The 8919-nt window shown below is 31.8% G+C and overlaps 1 protein-coding gene across 2 annotated transcripts; it reads left to right on the forward strand.

The window, feature by feature from the left end:
• Window positions 1-1666: 1666 nt before the first annotated feature.
• Window positions 1667-8389, forward strand: LOC113847752. Of its 2 annotated transcripts, XM_027477018.1 has the most exons (6): window positions 1786-2217; window positions 2655-2722; window positions 3097-4212; window positions 4348-4588; window positions 5691-5770; window positions 7756-8200. In XM_027477018.1, the coding sequence occupies exons 3-6, from the start codon at window positions 3142-3144 to the stop codon at window positions 7825-7827; spliced, it is 1464 nt and encodes a 487-aa protein (XP_027332819.1). In that variant the 5' UTR covers window positions 1786-2217; window positions 2655-2722; window positions 3097-3141; the 3' UTR covers window positions 7828-8200. The 2 variants fall into 2 exon arrangements, with proteins under 2 accessions (XP_027332818.1, XP_027332819.1); XM_027477017.1 differs by lacking the exons at window positions 1786-2217; window positions 2655-2722 and adding an exon at window positions 1667-1747 and having other exon boundaries at window positions 7756-8389.
• Window positions 8390-8919: the final 530 nt, after the last annotated feature.

An 8919-nucleotide genomic window follows, 5' to 3' on the forward strand; every position in this document is an offset into this window, starting at 1 on the left:
ATTTTGAGGAGGATAAGAAGTATACATTAAAAGTAGTATATAATTATGCAGTTTCTTTTGATTTTTCCACTAGTAGTCAAATTCATCAGTCTCTTAGTTTTTATCTATATCAGAAAATAGAAAGGCCTTCTCGAATAATGAATAATGTATTTATCTATCATGATCATGATTTGGTAAGAAGGCCAAATAGTTACACATTTGAAATATTCTCTAGTATAGATAATAGTGACAAACTCTGGTGATGCCTATCTTGGGGAAGATGATGAATTTTAACCACTGAGAATTTGACAAAAATTAAGGGCTTTCATGATATAGACGTAAACTATTGTAAAATTTTGATGTATTTTGAATAGAGACGTATAAATATAATATATTATGTTGTAATTGAGATCTTCCAGTATGCAAATATTGATCTACAATATATCCTATATAGTTGTTTTCTTAAATTTGTCTCATACACAAATTGACTGATGCGAAAGATTTTATCTCAGCAAATTTTAATTAATTATAACGAAAGTTTGATTATTCTTTAAAATTCTTTATAAAGTTATTATATTCAAGGTAAAGAAAAGTAGAGTATTACAAGGTCTAGTATTTGAACCTAGGCAACAAGTTTCCTAAAAGAATTGTCTTTAGGCTTGAATAGAGGCCTTCAGCGCTGGACTAGAAGATAGTGATCCAAGATTAGCTATAGACTCTTAAATAAAGTGTTTTTGTAATCCTTAGTATTATCAAATTCTACTAAAAAATATTTATTTTTTAGATTTAAAATTTTCAAGGGATCATTTTGTCCCTAAAGATTGCCTAACTTTTGATTCAAGTAGTTGAAACTTACTAGTTTACCTAGGAGTTTAACAATCAAAGTATGTTTCTAGGAAAAACACCATTGTTCATAATCCTCTAGAAGCACTTTAAGGTTAGAGCAGAAAATTTGGTCAATACCAAACACATCTTGTTCGATAATATCAGGGTTAATGTTAAACTCTTCTAGTATAGATTGAACAATATGCCCATCTGCAAGAATAAGATCTAAATCTTTAATCGATAAAACTTTGTCTTTATAAGAAACTCTAGTAAAAAAATTAGGGTTCGAAGACACCTAATCATCTATAGCATTTTGACTGCTTTATGTGGATCCGTATCTTATTCTGAGGCTAGCAAAGTCGGTTTAACCTTTTTGGTGCTCCTTTTCATTAAATTGGTCTCCTTAGATCATTTTTTTACCTTCTAATAAGTTATGCTATAGTTTTTTCCAAACAAAGATTTAAATTTTAAAGTGAAACTCTTATGGAGAGAATGTTTTTCATAACATAACTGTGAGATAGATATAAAAAAGAATAAAATTTAGAATTTAAGAAAACTTTAATAAAAGTCGACTCAATTTTATGAGAAGAAAGAGAAAAGTATATAACTTTTTATAAATATTATAAATTTTAAACCTCTTATTAAAGCATCATTTTATAATCTATATAATACTTTAATTCAATTTTTCATTGTTTTTAATTTTAAAAATAGATATGTTTTTAGAAATAAATAAAATTCTGCATGTCTTATCAGATAAATATCTAATCTTATTTATGAAATATTAAATATTGGGGAAATTATCCACTCCAATCAAATCAAATTAAATGGTATGTAAAACCCATGCGATGAATTAGTAGCTATCAACAGTGGGCTAGCCGAACGTAACAACATCATGGTTCACAACTTGAAGCTTGTTATGGTGTTGCTTTCGAGTCCTTTTAAGGTTTTCTTCTTCTCTTGGTTTTTTTTTATATCACCAACACCAATTAACCTGCTAGCAAATCCCGTCCTGCTTTGATTTCACTGTTTTAAAATCGTCTTGTACGCTTATTTTATGCTTTTTAGGATGTTTTTATTTTATTATTTTTAATTGACAAAATAATTCAATCTTATTTTTCCCTTTTGAAGCATTCGCTGCCGAAATGTTTGCTTTTTTTTAACCAAAAATGCCATCGCCTTTCGCTTGTTTGTTTTTTATCCTTTAATTTGTTTTATAGTATACCTCTGCGTTCATTGGTCGAATGCTTATTAAATAGTTAACTAATCAATTTTTAATTATTTGTTTACTTTTGTTGGAGTGAGGAGCGCAAATAGTTGGTGTGAACAGCTGCATGCTTTGGGTCTAATGATCGATGGAAAGATAGTAATGGGAACCAAAGCTTTATTTTGATGAATGGAGTGGATTTGTTTGCGGTAATGGATCATTATCATTTGTTTGGGATAAGTAAATAATGGGGATAGGAATGAAATATGATTCTGATTGGCCTTGGGAATGTGGTTTACTTGTAGGAAAGTAAATTGAACTTTCAGTTGGAAGTGTGTATCATATGTGGGCTATTGGAACATATCATTCGTCTAGGTCATCCCCAATGGGTTGGGGTAATGTTGTGTGGGGTATTCAGTGAAAATCAAGTTTTGTTCTTTGGAATATTTTTAAATTTTGACATTAACTGCTGGTTCAAGTTGCCGTTTTATTAATTCTTGCTTTGTTTTTATCGTGATTCAGTTGCTGTTGTACTATTTATCCAGTTTTATGAAATAACATTTTGTCATCTTATTATATTTTTCTTTATTTGAAGATAATATGAGCAGAATGGGTATGAATATGATTGTTGCTACTGGATTTTTAGTTGTTCATCTCATCTGATCTTGCTTTGGAATGTCTACTCTCTGCAAAATAACTATACTTGTGAGCCTGGTAATTGATTTAAGAAACCCCTTTAGCCCCTTTTACACAAAAAAGCAAAAAGATTGCCTTTTGATCAAATTATTATTGTATTTAGTTGAGCTTAAATGCCTATTGATGTATTTAATTAAGTTGCTATTGCTGTGTATTATCATCAGTAATATTATGATATTTTTTGAATGTGTACGCACCGAACAAAATGGGATGTTGTCTATTGATGTATTTAATTAAGTTGCTGTATTGTATCCGTCGTTTGGATTATATTTAGTTTCCAATAATGCACTAGACAACTTGTTCTTTATTAGAAAATCAGCTTACATTCCATATAAGTATTTTTTTCATGGTAACAAATGGACTGCTTTCTTTTTGATTTTTGGTGTTTACAGTGAGTATCCTGTCTCAAAGAAGGACACTGTTTTCATTAAAGGGAAATGGGGCATACTTTGATCAAGATTAATCCAGGTGATTCTCAAAGGAGTGAGCATCGGAAAGGTCAGAATTCTGATGAGGACAATAGAAGGTTAGAAAGACGATGGAGGAGATGGGAGCTTTCAAATGATCGTCTGAAGCACAATCACTGTGGCAGTGCTACAAAATCAAACGTGAAAGGTTTTGGAAATATGGCTATTTTAACAGGAAAAAATGGTCTTGTTTCAGAGGATGAAATTGATGAAGATTACAAAATGTTTTTGGATACCTATATTTCTGATATTGATGTTGTCACTGATGTTAATGTTGATGGTTCTGATTTTGACATTAGTGCTGGCTACAATAGTAACAATGATGATGATTGTGATCCTCATTACAAAACATTCTTGGAGAATTTGAGGGAAGAAGGGGGTTCCCATTTATACTCATGTTCTGCAGAAAACAAGTCTGTTCATAAAAGGTATGGGGGTCAAGACAAAGAACGGTTGCATAATGAGCTCAAGTTAGATACTATGATGTTAAGGGGTTTGAAACTAAAAGATGAGATTGGAAATCTAAAAAATAAAGTGAGTGATTTAATGAGAAAACAGACTGGTGGCCCAATGGAATCTCGGAAAAATTTGGAGACTGAAAGAGGACCTTGTAAGAAAAGGCCATGTCAAGACTTTTCTAAAGCCCCCAAGAGCATTTACCACAGTAATGTGGGGTTAGATGATGTGGATGAAGATTACCAGATATTCCTGAATTCTTGTAGGATAGAAGATGATGGTATGGTCTATATGGATAGTGAATTAATGGGAAAGAGTTCAACTGTTAGGCAAAATTCACAAGTTTCTAATCATTTGTCTGGTGCTCCTGAAACACTGAATGAAATTGACGATGATTACCAACAATTCCTGAATTCTATTGAGATTGTTGATGATGATTGGGTGTTTATGCCTGAGAGGGATACCTCAAAGACAGACAGTGTGGATGGTGGAAGTAATTCGTCTGACCCAGATCTTATTCTTTTAGAACCTAATCAAATTTATGAGAACACTCCATTCGTTTCTTCAAAAACATATGATGCATCTGTAAGTGTTTTGCACTTCATTCAGTATAACTGTATTGTTCATAACCTGCAATTTGTTTCAATACACAAGCACATTGTTAAGTATTTTTGAAACAATTATTTTTTAATTTATCTCATAATGTGTCTTTCTGTTTAGTGGTTTGAAAATAAAATGAATCATGGAGACAGCTGGCAATTCTCTGCATATGATCATTCTCAATTTAGGAGAAGACTCATGCAAGATCTTCTAAGGCCGTATGACCAAGAAGAATGTGATAGACTTCTGCATGAAGTACATCAGAAAAGGCAAAAGGAACGCCATGTAGAAACACGTCGGGGGGTGGTTAAGTCTTATCGCGCCAAGGGTGTCAACAAATCATATCTTGAGTTGTATCCTGGTAGGTCCATTGTTTTCTCAACTATTTTGACTTTTCAGATATTCCTCTTTTGTTTATAAATTGGTAGCATGAAGTTTAATCCTAACCAGTGATGTCAGTTGCAAATAGCAGTATATCGTGGAAAGCCAAAAAATTGCTATGCCTTATAGCAGATCACGTTGCCAGCAAATAGTGGAAGCATAATGTTTGGAATAAATTAGTTATATATATGCCTATATAAAGTTGTACACAATCCAGAATAAACTGTATGATAAAATATTAAAACTAAAAAAGATTTATCATTCTCATTTTTCAAAAGTTGACATTGTACAAACTCAAGTTTAATATTAAATTGTAAAAGAACTAGAATAAGTTAAACATAAAAACCTAAGTATATTCATTCTCCTCCCTTTTCCCAATGTAATAATCATTTTTACCTTCAGATAGTGAAGCATATCCTTCAACTTCTTCTGAATCCTCCAAATCTATTCCTTCTAATATTTTTTATTCATTCTTCACTTCTAACAGCAGGCATTTAGCATTCGATATTTTGAATGGACCACCCAAAACTTAGTTGAATTATTTGAATTAAGAGCAAATTAGTCTTTCCATCCCTTTCGTCATAAAACCTAGAACTAACTCTGTTTTGGTGTATTTTCTATGCAATAAGATGGTTGTTTGTTTGTGTTGCTGTGTAAATGGGCTGTGTAAAACTGAAATTTTAATACAGGAAGTTAAGTGCAATTTTCAAAACATGGGTGAAGAAAATAATTTGGAATCTCGGGAATAAATGTAATATCGTAATTTGCTCATGAACTAACAAATTAACTTAATATTATCAATTTCTCTTTAGTCAAGGTAGACCATGATACCTGTTATGGCCTAAGAGGGCCTCATTTTCTGATAGACTATTATCGTCAGCATATTTGGGTTATATTTTGGTGATCTGAACATCATTTCAATCTGTGTTTATGAAATTTGTGGTTTGTGCAAGATATTAGGTTGCTTCTGCTCTTCTGCTTCTTTTGGACTTTCAAGAATTTCTATTCTCATTATTGTATAACTCTGCCTTTACTCAATCTGATGCCATCCTCTGTCAAATACTTGTTTCATGATTGTGCAGATCTAGCTAAAGCAATTACTGGATTCAAGGAACCAGAAAGGGTTTTGTTTCTCTTGCGTGGATTTATTTTCTGGTTGCAAGTAAGTCAGTAGATTCATCATGTTTACATAATTTCCTGTTTTAGTCATTTGATGTGTTGAAGCAATGCTTTAATGACCTGTTTTGGGTTTTCCTCTTGACTCTTGAGTGATTGAGATGAGAATGTACCTACCTACTTTTGTTGTTTCTGGTTTACTTGGAAGTGATGGGTTCTTATGGTCTGAAATTTGATGTCATTTCTGGTGGTAGTTGTTAATCCTGTGAGCAAAATTCTTAAAATGAGTTATATGGCCACACCTAGTAAGTTTTAAACAAGGAAGAAATTAAATATTATTATACTGGAACTCAGTTAAGAGAGAATCCCTATTTTCTCTACAGCCCACTTTTCATTCTCAAGTGAATTCCTTGCAGTGGGGTTTCTTCTGTTTGAAGCATGATATGATTAAGCTAACTCTTCCTTGCAGCCTAAAAATAGCTTCTCCTCCTAGGTCAAATACAAACCTGTGAAATCCCTTATTCTCTCTCAGGGTTCTGTTTTCTGTGGTATTTTTGGACATGGAATAGAGCATTAGAGGCTCTATAATTATACACAGATCCCACGACTCCTTTGTGAGTTGCACTATCGCACATGGTTGCAACTGATAATTATCAAGATCCTCCACTCTATTTTCCTTCTGTGGTGGGTTGATCAGACTACCCAAACCCAAAATCTTCACTGTTTCTGTTGTATGTTTAGTCCCTGGTTCTCCCTTTGTGGGAAATATAGGGCCTCCCTCAATTTTTGCCTCCTCTTTGCAACCCAAAAAAAGACCCATCTCTTTGTCATCTCTGCCACTGTGATTCTTGATGTCAAGAAGTTCATTTCTGTTTCTGTTTTCTATTATGGCATAGTTTGGGTAAACCTATAAATAAGTCCTTATAGGAAAAGAAAATTAATATAAAAAATGAAATTGGGTAAACCTATAAATAAGTCCTTATAGGAAAAGAAAATTAATATAAAAAATGAATAAAAATTTCTTCATAAGTTAAAAATAACTTATTTCTTCATGTTTTGCAGAAGTTAAATGGGAGAACTTCTAAAAAAAATAAAGAAGCGTAAGTTAATTTTAACTCATGGGAGGAGTTTGTTTTATTTCACTACTTTTATCTCCTATAAGAATTTGTTGAGAAGTTTATCCAAACTGGGCCTATGTCTAGAATGTAGGGTTGCATTTGTTGGGTTTCTCCCAATTTTGTAGCTTTCTTGTATTTGTTTCATGCCCTTGAGTTGCTTGTTTTGTTCTCTCTAAGCTTTTTTCATCTTTTGTTCTGTTTGTTGCACCAAAGAACCTTGATCTTCAACCTAAACTGGCAGATCTGGGTCATATTTAGGCTGGAATTCTGTGACCAAAGCCTTCACGAACTCTCATCATGATGCACTGCAACTATTATCTCATTTCTACCCAAATCACCAAACAAAATAACATTCTTGCATAGCCTTTCCAACCTTCTGTATCTTTTCTTCTTTAAGTATTGCAGTGTCTTCAAGTGGTGCTCCACATTAATCAGCCACCAACAGGCTTCTTTTCCTTCAGTATATTGTAACTATTAATGTGGATTAACTAACAAAACTCCTCTCCTAACTACTAATGATTACTTCCCAAAATACAAATGTTGGTATTCTTTTTTTAGGGACCGCTCCTCCAAAGTCAAAGGCCCTAACACACAATTGACAAGATATCTCCTCAATTCCTTTTACGTATTTATAGGCAGAATGTCCAATTAACCAATTCAAGCTATGATAACTAACCATAACCGATATATTATAACTAACTACTAATGGGTAAAACATATTGTAAATACTAATTTGGGTTACAAAGCACCTTCCTGATTAGGGTCCATTCCTATCACATTGATTCGTATTTTCATATTTATATGTTCTAACACAGTGGTGAATATGTAGGAGTTCTTGTATATACCATCTGCTAACTAACGTGAATTACATGCCACAGCATTATCTTGATGTCCCTTGTTTATATTGTTGCAGAATTTGACCCACGAAGGAATATTTCAGCCTTGGCTTGACAAATCCTGTTTGGACATTTTACGGAAAATGTAAAAATGGAATCTTGTCATATCTAAGATTTGGAAGCAAGAGTTTGACTAACTTTACATAATCAACATAGTTTATGTACAATTAAATTTATCTCGGAACTTTGACCTTGGTGGTGAAAGAAAGATTGCTAGTTATTCTCATTAGGAGTTTTTTCAAGATGGAAGCCACATGTTATAGGAGTTCTTTATGTTTTATTTTTCTTTTCTGCTGTGTCCGTGATTTTCTTTTGGCCTATTCTTTTATTGAACAATTGAGAGTAGATGAAGGATGATAGAGAGGCGCTTTGGTTGCTACTAACCCATGTGGGAAAACATTTTGTATGCTTCCTGAACATTGGTTGTTGAGCTGAAATGCTAGTAGTATAGTTTATACGAGTGTTACTCCCTCTCGCCTCAAATATAAGCAAATAAAGTGATGTATGATAGCTTCGATTATAAGTAAATGTTAATTAATTTTATAATGTTTAATAAAACTTCTCAAATTATTCTTTATTAAGTCAAATTTTATTTTTAATAATTTTTTATTCTCTAGATATATGACATCAACCATTACATATAATTTATATTGAAAAAGTAAAAGAAAAAATTTACTTGAAATAAATTCTTATCATTTAAGCTTTTATTTTTAAAAACTATTTTTTTTTTAAATTTTTAATACTGACATTTAATATGAACTTAAACCATTAACTAATATTATTTAATTGCAATAAAAAAGTTAAATCATTCTTAATTCTTATGTTATTTATATTTCTTTGCAATAAATACTATGATAGATATACAAGGAAATGAAGTTTATTTTATTGGAAATAATTAAGAATATTAAATGAGATTAATTAATTTGTTAATAAGTACAATTTAATCACTTTTTGCTTATATTTGAGATTGTATGGAGTATTAGTTTGTCATTAGCTTGACACTTTCCATAGATAAAGCATCTTTTTTACTTGAATTTTTTTTAAAGCAATTAACGAAATAGGTAAATTTTATAATAAAAGGTATCATAAAAAAGGCAAAAGGCAAAAGAAAAGAGTCACACTCAAGCGTGTGGACATAGTTTAAAAGGAGCTAATACATGTATAAAAATTCAATTCAAAAT

This window comes from Abrus precatorius, unplaced genomic scaffold (assembly GCF_003935025.1).
Source record: "Abrus precatorius isolate BTA unplaced genomic scaffold, Abrus_2018 Scaffold8, whole genome shotgun sequence".
Taxonomy (NCBI): domain Eukaryota; kingdom Viridiplantae; phylum Streptophyta; class Magnoliopsida; order Fabales; family Fabaceae; genus Abrus; species Abrus precatorius.